Source organism: Alexandromys fortis, unplaced genomic scaffold (genome assembly GCF_014885135.2).
Source record: "Alexandromys fortis isolate MF-2015 unplaced genomic scaffold, M_Fortis_MF-2015_v1.1 scaffold_102, whole genome shotgun sequence".
NCBI classification, from domain to species: Eukaryota; Metazoa; Chordata; class Mammalia; order Rodentia; family Cricetidae; genus Alexandromys; species Alexandromys fortis.
The window spans coordinates 3,672,510-3,686,006 of record NW_026067984.1 but is presented as its reverse complement, the minus strand read 5'-3'; the positions used below and the strand labels follow the sequence as shown (position 1 = coordinate 3,686,006).

General features: G+C 43.6%; 1 protein-coding gene across 1 annotated transcript in view; it reads right to left on the bottom strand.

Annotated features, from left to right (window-relative positions):
• Dchs2 (dachsous cadherin-related 2) overlaps positions 1–13,497 on the bottom strand; it is a 192,270-nt gene that overhangs the window by 52,784 nt on the left and 125,989 nt on the right. The window contains exons 4-7 of the mRNA XM_050158836.1: positions 7,817–8,053; positions 5,791–6,801; positions 2,913–3,100; positions 1,528–1,627 (exon numbers count right to left, since the gene is read on the bottom strand). Of these exons, the coding sequence (XP_050014793.1) occupies positions 1,528–1,627; positions 2,913–3,100; positions 5,791–6,801; positions 7,817–8,053 (1,536 nt within the window). The remainder of the gene's footprint in view (positions 1–1,527; positions 1,628–2,912; positions 3,101–5,790; positions 6,802–7,816; positions 8,054–13,497) is intronic.

Below are 13,497 nucleotides of genomic sequence, written 5' to 3'. Positions count from 1 at the left end.
AAAAAAAAAAACAAAACAGGATAACAGTACAAGAACTATGCTGTTCAGAGGAAGTCTGATTTTCTGAGCAACTGTGTTGAAATGGACACTTGTTAACTTTGCAGCAAAGCCATTCTTTGTCCGTGCCGGCTCTGCGGCGTCAGCACAGTGAATGAGACCCTTGGAGCAGAGTCTCTGAAATGCTGGCACTATGTAGTGATGCTTCTCCCTGAGCGTGTGCAGGCACACTGACTCCAGCATCCACTCCCTGAGAGTGTGCAGACACACTGACTCCAGCATCCGCTCCCTGAGAGTGTGCAGACACACTGACTCCAGCATCTGTTCTTCCGCTCTTGTATCTCTTGTGTCTTCTATAAAGAGAACCTACTCTGCTTCAGACAAGGACAAGGTTGTCTCTGGGTTTTCCTTGTTTGTGTCAAACAAGATAGATGCCTTTTGAAGTGGTCCCAAACACAATGTCAAGTAGAGCAAATTACTGGAAGAAACTGGAAGACTGGGTATTTTAAGAGAAAGCGTGAAAGTAAGTCTATGTCAACAAAGTCACCATAGGGTGTTCCACATGCTTGGTATGATTTGTGGTATGATACAGTAGACATGTGTAGCATGAATTCTAATTGACATTAATAATAAAAACCCAGAGTCAGATATTAGGGGATGAAAGCCGAGAAATCAGAGAAGCAGTGCAACCAGCCACTAGAGAGACCTTTTACCTCTACCGAATCCTCAGACCAAAAGGGCAATCCTATCCTCAGACTGTGACCTCTGACTGACTCTTCAGACTGCATCTCCAGACTGCAGCCTCAGACTGCGATGAGCGCCTGACTCCTCCGGCCTTCTATTCTTGTCTCCACCCAGCCATATCACTTCTGTCTCCACCTCCCTAGTGCTGGGATTAAAGACGTGGGGTCCCAAGTGCTGAGATCACCTCTGTGTGAGCTCTGGTTCTCCTTTAGGGTGGCCTTGAACTAACAGAGATCCAGCTACCTCTGTAACCTGGAGTCTTGAGATTAAAGGTGTGAGCCACCACTCCCTGGCCTCTAGCGGCTTAGCCCTGCACTCTGATCTTCAGGAAAGCTTTATTTGTCAAAACACAAATAAAGTATCAAACAGACAAGATTTATTCTCCCCCTGTGAATAGTGTCCATAGATATTCATGCGCGCTCCAACACATCAGGCATTAATTGCCAATTCTTATCCAATCACTTCCTCTTTCCTTTCAATAAAAGTTGACTTGGACTTTAGACTCTCAACAAATCATGCATTTAAGATGGATGGTTTCTATTTAGGGCATAGGAAAGCAGCCAGTAATCTCTACAAAACTTCAATACTCTCTTTGTGTTCTTAAATATGGAGTGATGATTACAGGCAGCAGATGGATTTTGTTTGCTACTTGGTTTTCTAGTGTAAGTTGTCTAGGGAGTACTGAGTAAGCAGGGAGAGGGTGGCATCCCCAAAGGAGTGAGGCAGGGGATCAGGGACAGAGGGAGTTTAAAAACCCTTCATGTTCTACAGATAATTGACTTTTACCTGGAGAGATGGAGTATGTAAGTTCTGCACTGAGTCCTTCATCGAGGTCCTTTGCAAAGATGGTGGTAACCAGGGTATTGACTGGCTGACCTTCCAAAGCCTGCCATGGAGACAAACAGCTTACTGGTGAGTCTTAAGGGGTGCAACAGTAGACTATTAAATGAAAGAGACAGTATTTTTAAAAAATACAGTATATCAAGCACCTACTAACAGTTCTAAAATCTGCGTGCCACTCAAATGTCTACCATCAGAAAGTGCATGGATGGAAGTCTAAGGGAAGGGTCCACCTTATCTGTTTTAATTTTGAAGAAGTTATCTGGAGCATTTGAGCCAAAGATGCAAATACATTAATTACAATGAAGTCAAATTAAATAGCTTTCTATTTTTGAAACTCTCAGAAAATCTAGTATACTCTCAACAGCTTATTGAGTTATTGTTCGGGCTGCTTGCTACAATCCAAAATATGCCCAGCACAAAGATCTGCCTTTATTTCAGAAAACATATCTCACTGTGGGTAGGAATTGTTCTGGGGTGATAATGCATGCCAATGACGGTGCTGATCACCCCAATGTAACACAAGGTATTTTATGATACCATAAAAATCACTCCAATAATGTTCCCTTTGCCAGAATTTTTCCTCAGCTCTTGCTTTGGAAGATTGGGCTTAAATTTCCTAACTTCCTCAGCATCCTTTGGATTTGGATTTGTTCACTACACAAGTTTGATCAGGGTTTAAACACTCAATTCAAGTGTTTGGAGATCAATAGCTGCTAAGTTTTTTATACATATGATCTATATTAAATATATATTCTCTTATGAAGAGTGTTAAAGAATGGGCTGATGTATTACAGAAATAATAAACATACAAAACATGGAAAAGACAAGACAGGTTTTATGTATACATGATTACAAGTTTGGCATGTGCGTACAGAACCCAACTTCTACGGTCTCTGGATGGGTACTCACTCATGTGGGAACTACACACTGATCCCAAGGACTGCCTCGGTGACATCACTGTAGGCACAGCAGCTGCGCGGAGATGCCGGCAAAGCCGAGGAAACCCACCCACGAGTGAGCGTGACAGACACTGGGGTGGCATCGTGTCTGTGTGCAATGGACGGAACTATATTTCCTTTAACCAAAATGGAGGTGGAATTCTGGAGTACACACAGTTTCTTTATGTTTTCAGCCATCCTGTTAGCACACACACACACACACACACACACACACACACACACACACGAGAGTTTATGTTGTTAGAATACATGCTATGCCTTTGTACCACGACTGACGACAAATTCCCACCTTTGACCACAAGATGGCGCGCAAAACAAATGACTGTAAAGAAAAAAAAAAAAAGCTCACAGTAAAGCGGCTTCACAGACCTTGATGTGAAATTCCTTTCCAGGAAGACACTGTGGGAAGAAAGGCCTGTTGTCGTTGATGTCTGTGATCGTGACATAGACCACCATGGTAGCGTTCCGTGGTGGGGAGCCGTGGTCCGTCACCAGGACGGTCATGTGATGATGCCCCTGGTGCTCACGATCCAGTGCCAGCCAGTTGATCAGCTCACCTGGAACACAGCAGAACAAGACAGGCATTGTGCATGATAGTGACAAACCACGTCCAAAATAATCAACTGAGAGGGACACGGAATTAAAAGCTTCGACCCCCAGGACCACTCACACACAAAGTAATCCTGCTCAGTGTGACCGAAAGAACTTGCCGCCCGCTCTGCTGGTGAGCACCTATAATCTCAGCAGTCAGAGATGCAGAGACAGCCGGGTCACGAGTTCAAGGCCAATCTGTGCTAAATAATGAGACTGTCCATCAAAACAATCGCCAGAAAACACCACTTGAAAAATTCTTTATCATTCTTCATATTTCAAATGACCTGCAATTAATCATTTGTAACCCTGCCCCATAAATTCATAAAAACAAATGATTTGGAAGATTTATAATGCCTGTTTATTGGCCCTTATGCTGCTTCAGAGAAGAAGGAAAACATGTAGGCTGTGCACGCAGAGTTCTGAATTTGGTTCCTGGATGCCCGCCTGCCAGGCTCTCACGGCTGACTTCCTTAGGGCTGCTTCTCCGAAACAAACACCACTGAATGTTTGACAGTGTTTTCTAAACTGTAGGCTACTGGCCATTGTTATCATGACTTTGCAATAACTCGAAAAACATATTCCCTGGGCAGTGACCTATCATTTATACATGCCATTTTTTCTTACACGTTTTTATTGATTTTATTGAGCTATATACTTTCCTCTGGTCCCCTCCCTCCCCCTCCCCTTCTGCCCTCACCCATGACCCCCATGCTCCCAATTTACTAGAGAAATCTTGTCTTTTTCTACTTCCCATGCAGATTAAATCACATCATTTTTTTTAACTCACAAAATGTGTGTCTAGTAAAATACAGTGAAAATTACCCAAATAACTATCAATGCTCTTCCAAACTTATTTTGTAATTCTTGCTTAGGAGGGGCTGGAGAGATGGCTCAATGGTTAAGAGCATTGCCTGCTCTTCCAAAGGTCCTGAGTTCAATTCCCAGCAACCACATGGTGGCTCACAACCATCTGTAATGAGGTCTGGTGCCCTCTTCTGGCCTGCAGACATACACACATTGTATACTAAATAAATTAATTAATTAAAAAAATTCTTGCTTAGGAACGTGCTGTCTTTAGTAAATTCCCTCACGTTCACTCTTGAAGACTCAGTGTAAGCTTCTAAGGGCCCGTCCTCACTGCCACAGGCCTGCGGAGGCCGCACACTCCTTAAGAATGTACTGCACTTCTTTCTGTCCAGCCTTGCCCCGGCTTCCTTGCCATTTTGAATAAATCTATCTGTGAGAAAGCAAACATGAAGCAGCTACCAGCAAACATTCTTATTGCTTAGCTTTCTTCACTCCTAATCCAAATAAAATGATAATGTATAAAAAAAACTAAGATGAAGAAGAAAGTCTACGTCTGCATGAGTTTCTTAATCGGTGAGCCTAAACACAGTGTTTACCGACACGTTTTCTACATCAACCATATTTAAATAGTGTTTATTGTAACTGGGATTCTAATAAATCATACACACAACAGAATTTTTAAACTTCCAATCTGTACCTCTGAAAACCCCAATTCTAGACTAGCAAATGGGGTTTATTTCATGAAAATTGCCCAAACAGGCGGCTTCCCTCGTCTCTGGCATCTCTCACTCCAGTGGTCAGTGTGTTTCCAGGTTTCCTGTATGTGACCAAGAGACACTGTGTTCTGGGGACTGACGTATGAATTTCCGAATATAATCACACCTTATGTCCATTTTTTTAATTTGAGGTATCAGAGAGAAACCATATCACATTTGATTAACCCTCTTTCTCTCTTGTTCCTTACCAAAATGAGCATAGGGACATGAATGTTTCTAGTGACTTTGACATCGTAATAAATTACTCTCTAGTTGACCTTGATGGCATTTATTTTTTCACAAAAAATAATCTTGACCTTTTTGGTATGCCTCAAGAGGAATGGTAGATGACAAACCATTTTTCCCTCTCCATAAGCAGAGAACACCAGGGTTCTCCATACATGAGGCGACTGGCATTGTAGGGAGCAGGGAGCACAAACAGGTGGGCTTCGGGAATGACTGTGGAGAGTATACACCAGACAGGGGTGAGGCCTCCCGAGAGAGCCGCCCCGAACAAACCTTCACGCAGGACTTAGGCAGTACAGTTCTGGCCACAAAAACTGCTTAGTGGTTAGGATGCATTCTGAGAACATATCCGCAACCAGCTTCATCCCTGTGCAAACATCGTGGAGTATACTAGCACAGACCTAGCTGGGAGGCCTTTGTGACACACCCCTGCCACACACTGCCGCGCTTGGGCTGTGAACGTGAACTGAAGGCAGCTGTAGCAGAGAGGAAGTAGCCGGGCTTCTAAACTAACTAGAGACAGTAGGAGCAGGGGTGCAAGGGGGTTTTTCAACCGCACTGTAATTTCGTGGGACCACTGTCTTAACTGCAACCCATCTTTAACTGAAGCAGCCTAAGCCTGGGCCAGCACTGGCAGTGTGTAATGTAAAAATAAAAGAAGACAGGATTGGGGGAGGTGAGATTCTTCTCGGCGTTATCTTCATTTTGAAACCACAGCACTATACTAAAAGGCTGTTTCCAAAAACCCAATTTTAAAATTTCTTCGTGCTGAAACCATGTCTGAAGATTCGAGATTTTTTTGTTTTTATTCTGATTTTTTAGAGATATGGATGAAGGAATAGTACCTGTGTTAGGATTCATCTTGAAGAATTTTCCATCCGTCAACAGGAAATACGACAGCTGCCCATTCTTCCCAGAGTCAGCATCTTTGGCTGTCATTTTGCCTATCACCCCTAGGGGGATAGGGCTCTCCTCAACTTTCAAAAACACCTTGCCCTGCAGGAAGGCTGGGGAATGGTCGTTTTCATCCAAAACATGAACGATGACCAAAGTGCTTGCATTCTGCAGCAATCCGCTCTCCGGGATCCTCGCCAAAACTTTAAGCCTGTGCGTCTGTGCAGATTCATAGTCTAGCTGTCGCTGCAGGGAAATCCACCCTGTGTGAGGGTGGATTCCAAACGCTGTAGAGTCCACGTTGACATCCAGGGAGTATGTCGTCTTAGCAGCTGGGTGCTGTGGTTGCAGTGGGTAGGCTTGTACCTGCAAGATTTGAGTCGTCAGTGGGAGAGACTCGCTAACTTCCACTTGATAGACCAAATTTTCAAAAGCCACGGCTGGCCTTCGTTCTTGGCGCTCAATGACTACTGTGAGCACCAACCGAGATGCCTGGGGAGGGGTCCCTTGGTCCTCAGCCACCAGGGTCAGCCTGAGGTCCCCGTGGTCCTCCAGACTCTCCCTGAGGTACAGTATCCCGCGACCGCGGTCCATGCTGAACATGCTTGGTTGAGGGTTTGCAATGCTGTACCGGACCAGTCCGTTCAGCCCGCTGTCTCTGTCCTCTGCGCGTGCAAGGTACAAGGCTGTGCCAGGTGGAGTGGTGGGGGAGACCCTAATCTCATCCGAGGCCGTGGGAAACTCGGGACGGTTGTCGTTGACATCCATGACAGTTATGTTCACTACCCTGCTGCTGCAGACCGGGGAGCTGCCGAGCTGCGCCTGGACAGTGAGGACAACCGTGGGCTGGGCTTCGTGGTCCAGAGGCTTCAGGGTGCGGATGCTGCCCAGCCACCTGTGAATGGAGAAGGTTCCATCCAGGTTGCCAGAGGAAATTCGGTAAGAGATTGGTTCTGAGGAATCTGAAAACAGAGAAAAGTAAAAAAGCAATTGCCCACCATGGAGAAGAACGTGCTGAAGCCTCTGCCATCCACAAGGGTTGGTGAGACACGTGCTTAAGGCTTTCTTAGGGATCGAAGAGAGCTTCCAGTGGACAATAAACACGCCATTGCTGTCTTTATCTTTCTTGCGTTAGGTAAAAGAGAACCACATTAAGAAAATAATGTCAACATCTTTTTCAAGAAGCCAAGCTAAATTTATGTTGGTATTTTTCTATGATGTCCACCTTGTGGATGTCAAATATCCTCCACAGAGGTGGAAAGACAGAGGGAAGAAAGGACAGGAAGGACCAGCTCTCACAGAGGGGTCTCTTTCCAGACTTTGTCCTGAACAGGCACCACTATACACGGCAAGAAAGCCAGGCATGAATATTTGCTCAACTGCTATGTGGATTAGCACAAAATCTTAAATCAGTCAAACTGGGAGCAAAAAGGGAATGTTTAAATAAAACACATTTACGCTGAGACACCATGTAACTTACTGTGTAGTAAAAGGGAGTTATAGGTAGTTTAGCTGGAAAGCTATATAAAGTAAGTATGTGGGTTGTAGTTATGAAATAAATATAGTTTTATAAAAAATATTCAAGTACATACACTTTGCACACCATGATTATTCTGTACTACATTAAGCATTCTTTTGAAAATGCCTGTTCTTACAGAGTTTCTCTGTAGCTTTGAAGCCTGTCCTGAAACTAACTCTTGTAGACCAGGCTGGCCGCGAACTCACAGAGATCTGCCTGCCCCTGCCTCCCAAATGCTGGAATTAAAGGCGTGCGCCACCACTGCCTGGCACCTGTTCTTTCTTTATCAAGAATTGTGACCTAGGCGGCAGCAATGATGTGACAATAAGCAGGCCGAGAGCCGCACATTCCATCCATTTTGTGTGGACTGAAGGAAATACTTAAGGTTGGATGACCCAACAAAGCAGGAAATTGTACAATAATGGACTTGGGGGCAGCATTGAGAATTCAGCACTTACTCAAGGACTCCCTTGCCTTCACCGTCCCAACAAGAGTGTCCTCGGGCACGTCTTCATACACGGAGAAAGTGTACTTAGGCCTTTCGAACTCCGCAGGAGCCAGCGTGGTTTGCAGAATGTGGATGGTGACGTCAGCATTTGTGGCAGCCGCGAGTCCACCACCGTCTCGAGCGCGGACCATCAGAAAAAATGTGGTCGCTTCCAAAAGGCTGAGAGCGGATGTTAAATAGATAACACCTGGGTAGATGAATGAACACATCAGCGGAGAGGCAACAGGCAGTGGTTGCTAATGCAAGTGTCTGACCCATAATGTTGACTGTGTCATGTTTAGTTTTATGAGTTCACTTGACCGGGTCTTTGGTTTTCCCATTTCATCATACAGGATTCTGAGTATGTGTCAAACAGTGTTTGAAGATGAGATTGACATTCAAAACCTAAGGCAGAGTGCAACATCTTTCTCTCCAAATATACGTGGGTCTTATCCAATTAGTGAAGGCCTGGGCAGAGCACAAGAGCTAACACACCTCAGGTGGAACTTGCCAGCCCCCGTAACTGTGTGAGCCAATTTCTTGTAATCAATCTTTTCACATACTATTGGCTGTTTCCCTGGGTAATTTCAATTGATACATCTATCTTACAACAAAGGAACTTGAGCATGCTTGTAAAAAGGATGTCCAAATTCTTCCAAGCAATCATTTTCTAAAGTTTAAGCATCAGACATTTGGGGGGGGCATCTCATCTCATCAGAAGAATTTATGCTGCCCCCCTTTTTAGTTTATGATATCACCAACTCCAGATGATAGAATAGCATCTCACATGTTCTAATGAGGAGCTAACGCATCTTGGGTGACCACAACCTGCCTGGGTGTCAGAATCCTAAAGGAAGTTCAGAGTTATTCTCGGCCACTGTGATTGATTAGTTTTGTCAAGTTGACACCACCTCGGGTCTCCAAGGAACAGAGCCTCCATGAGGGATTAGCTAGGTGGGGCTCAGCTGTGGATGTGTCTTTGGGGAACTGTCTTGCCTGATGCAGGAAAGATCAGTCTGAATGGGCAGCACCATTCCTAAGTTTGGGGGCCCGGAAATGCTTAAGAGTAGAGAAAGTTGGCTGAGATGCATTTATTCTCTATCTGTTGTGGGATGTGATATGACTAACCAACTCAAGTTCCTGCCCTGACCTCCCCATAATAGTGGACCTACATCTGTGCAACCTATAACCTGAACTGTAGGCCAAATATACTCTCTCAAGTATGGTGCTCTTGGTCAGGGTATTTTAGCACAGCCACAGAAAAGAAACTAAGAGCTACAGAGAGAGTTAGAGACCAGCCTGGGACACATGGAATACTGCCTCAAAATGAATGAATAAATAAATCAACAAATTCCCAGGTTTTCAACAATTCTAATTCCCTGATACTAAGTCTCCCAGAAAGTTAATGTAATAATACAACACCTCTAGTTTCTTTTACCTCCAGGTTTATTGAGGTATAAGTGAGACATAAAATTATACCAGTTCAAGGTGTAGAATGTCTTCATCTTTATTTGCTAGTCTGCCCAAACCCTCAAAACTCATTCCACAGATAGTTTTTAAAATAATAGAATATAAATTGCTTCATTATTCTAGTCTGGCACTGTTTGGAAGATTGTAGAACCTTTGGGAGTTGAAGCCTAACTGGGAAAAGTGGACGTGGGAAGAACTGCCCTTAAGGTTATTAACCCCTTTTCAGTTCCCACCCTTTCTCTGCTATCTGCACCATGGAGACATGAGCAAGCAGCCTTGAATGTCGGCTGCCACAGTCCGAGCCGTCCTGCCTTCCTTTCTCACTCTGACGGGATGCGGTCTCAAACCATGACCAAAATAATACATCTTCCTTTAGCAGAGGCTATCCAAAAGGTTACCAAAACAAGAAGATTCATTAGTCAGTATGAGCTGCTACAACAAAAATAGCATGTCTCGGGAGCCTGAACAATAGAAATTCACTTTCCACAGATCTGGAGACTGGAAAGCTAACCATCAAGGCAACACAGACCTCCTCGCCACCCCAAAATCTGGCAAGTGCTATTGACAAGTTTGTAGTTAGCTATCTTCTTATTACTCACAGGGCAAATAAACTGAGCTTTGGTCTTTCTTTCTAGGGACATTCTGCCTTTTTCTTGTGTAATGAAATACACAATTCAAGGTACTTTCCATCAGGACAGAGAAGGAAGGACAGAAAATGCATTAAGAAGTTGGTCACATTGTGTTCAGTCAGAAAGAAGAAAGCAATAGATGTTGTCCCAGCTCACTTTATCCTTTCAAACAGACCAGAATCCCAAATTGTGGAATTTTAGAAGTGTTTCTACCTCAATTAACCTCAACAAGACAGTCTTCCATAGGCACCACCAGAGGCCCATCAGCAAGACAGTCCTCCATAGGTTCATCAACAAAATAACTCTCCATAGGTACCACCAGAGGCCCATCAATAAGACAATTGTCCATAGCCCCCCCAGAGGTCGGTCAACAAGACAATCATCCATAGGCACCCCCAGTGACCCACCAACATGAAAATCCTCCATAGGTTCCCCTGGAGGCTCATCTCCCAAGTGATTCTCATTCTTAACAACCTGACAGCTAAGATTGACCATAATAGGTGCTGATCTCATCATGGGGTTCTATCAATCAAAACATCACCTAAATATAATCAACCATGAAGACCCTGCTTCCCAATGCCATCCTGTTGGAGGTAAGAGTTTTATCCCTTGGATCACAAGCATAAAACCAATAACATAAGGGCAATGTCTAAAATGTTTATAGTATCAACATAACAGCTAACAGAATGGAATAACACAAGGCTCCAGATTCTTAGTCCACTAAGAGGTTAGTCCCAGAGACCCTGAAGTCTGCGAAAGGTTTCCTTTAGTTCTTACTTTTTTACACTTGAAAATCAATGAATCATGGAGGAAAACTACCCCATAACAACGTAGCTCACCTCAAAAATTCAGTGTAAAATGGGAAACACTGGAATACTTGAATCTACAAATAGAATTATTTTAAAGACAATGTACCAGAATTCTCCTCATTTATAACTTACTACAAGAGGCCACCAAACAGATTCCAATGTAACCCTTTGACCCTGAAAAGTCATGTACTTATTGAATTGCATTCCTTTTAAGACCATACAGATATCCTGGAGAGATGGCTCAGGGGTTAAGAGCACTGTGTGCTCTTTCAAAGGACCTGAGTTCAATTCCTAGCAACCACATGGTGGCTCACAACAATCTGTAATAAGATCTGGTGCCCTCTTCCAGCATGCAGGCAGAACACTGCATTAAAATAGAAACACATTTAAATTAAAAAAAAAGACCATACAGACTAGCTACTGTCCTAGAGGAGACACTCTGGTGTTGAAATGATATAATTAAGATTATATCAAATCTTAATCATATGCATTAAAATTTTTCCCTTCTAATTGATACATTCACTTTTTAAGGCATATGGAATTGTAGTTTCTGTCACAAAACTAAACACTCAGAATGCCTTGATTCTTAATGACATTATCTGATGTGAGACTCTTACGAATCCAAGTCTTGTGAACTTGCTTAAGATGGCTTATGAAAGACATGTCCATGGGAGCTGCATGGACAGTTTAGCTACGGTGGTATGCCAACAGCATGCGTTCATTCTCTGAGTTTTAAAGTAACCATCTCTCTCTTGCATTCTGTACTCCACGACAACTGATTGAAGTCTGGGGTGTTTATATGTCCTTGCCTTCAAATGCTAAGAATGTTAGGCTTCTGATTCTATATGCTAATTTTATGTTCTCTGCACTAGGTCACCTCGTGGACAAGGCTGATTAAATTTGAACTGAATCAGATTGCACACAGACCTGGCATCTTAGACATTTTCCTCGTGGGGAGCTGATTCATAGAAGCAAGGCAAGAAACTCATTCCTTTGAGTTTATGGAGAAATAAAAGAGACCATGGAGACCGAGTCTCAGCCTCAGATACAGCTGCCTCCCAATCCTGCTTCTGTCAACTGTGGAATGACACCATTTAGTGTGTAGATTCGCTGTGAGGCTCAGTTGAGCATATGCAAACAGGTGGTTTAGCATTGGCCTGACATTAACTGTCTCCATGGTACAGCACTAGCTCCCTTTCCTTCATCCTACGGACTGCGGGGTTAGGTAAGTCATTCCATATAGCACAGAAAATAGGATCATTTATACAAGTGATCAATTCAGCGTTCTTCTTCAGAAAGGTAAAGGTGGGACCATCAGAGTAACATCAATATTCCATGAAATCCTGTGAAAATGAGTAAGAAACTGACTCAAAGCACTGACCAGGGAACCATCTGCCATCACGACTTGATGTCTATCAAGTCACAAAGAAGAATTTTGGAGAATTATGGCCCCTCCTTATACCAGCATATCCCACTTCCTCTAACCCAGTCTTAGACAGGTGTGCATTTCCTATTTGGCTTAATCTTGGGGATGATTCTACTACCCATATTGCTTATTGGTTTATACTATGTCCATTGCATATTTAATTTAATAGTTTAAAAATACTTAAAGAATCTTTCCTAACTTTGTAAACCTAGATACTGACATGAGCAATTGTCACAAGTATGACAGCTCCCATGTGGGAGTCCCAAATACCCTACCCACAGACTAGGCTGAAAGACCAGAGGCTCCACCTCCTCTCTCACTTGGTCACATGACATATTCTGAAAATTCAAGAGAACCAACCGCACATATCTACTCCCTCCAACCTCTCACCAGCCCAGTCCTAACCTGTGATTAAATTATTCAACCTAAAGGAAAATCTTTCCAGAAGCCAGACCAAAACTCCTAGAATACCCAAGGCCTAGGTAGTTGATTCTGTCACCTGAAGGAAACCCATGAAGAAGCCAAATTTTGGCAACAATAGAGTGAAGAATACCATATTATCTGAAGACTAGATCACTGTAAAGTCAGCAAAGTCTGCTCCCAAAATGCATATCTACTTACAACCTGTGAAGGAGGCTTTCATAATAGGGTCTGTGCATGAAACTTAAGTGTCTCAATATGAAACCACCCTTAACTTATGGTGGTCTCCAGATCCAATGATCGCAGTGCTTCTAAGAAGAAAAGAGCTGAGTGACGGTGGCGCACACCTTTAATCCTGTCACTTTGGAGGCAGAAGCAGGCAGATCACTCTGAGTTTGAGGCCAGCCTGCTCTACAGAGTAAGTTTCAGGACAGTCAGGGCTGTAACACAGAGAAACCCTGTCTTGAAAAATAAGAAGGAGAAGGAGGAGGAGGCAGGATGGGAGGAGGAGGAGGAAGAAATTAACAAAGAAGAATCAAAAGTAAAGAAGGTCATACAGGTTCTGGCTATTACAAATAATACTGCTATGAACATAGTTGAACAAATGCTTTTGTCATATGATAGGGCATCTCTTGGGTATATTCCCAAGAGTGGTATTGCTGGGTCCAGGGGTAGGTTGATCCCGAATTTCCTGAGAAACCGAAACACTGATTTCCAAAGTGGTTGCACAAGATTGCATTCCCACCAGCAATGGATGAGGGTACCCCTTCCTCCACAGCCTCTCCAGCAAAGGCTATCATCGGTGCTTTTGATTTTAGCCATTCTGACAGGTGTGAGATGATATCTCAAAGTTGTTTTGATTTGCATTTCCCTGATTGCTAATGAGGTTGAGCATGAC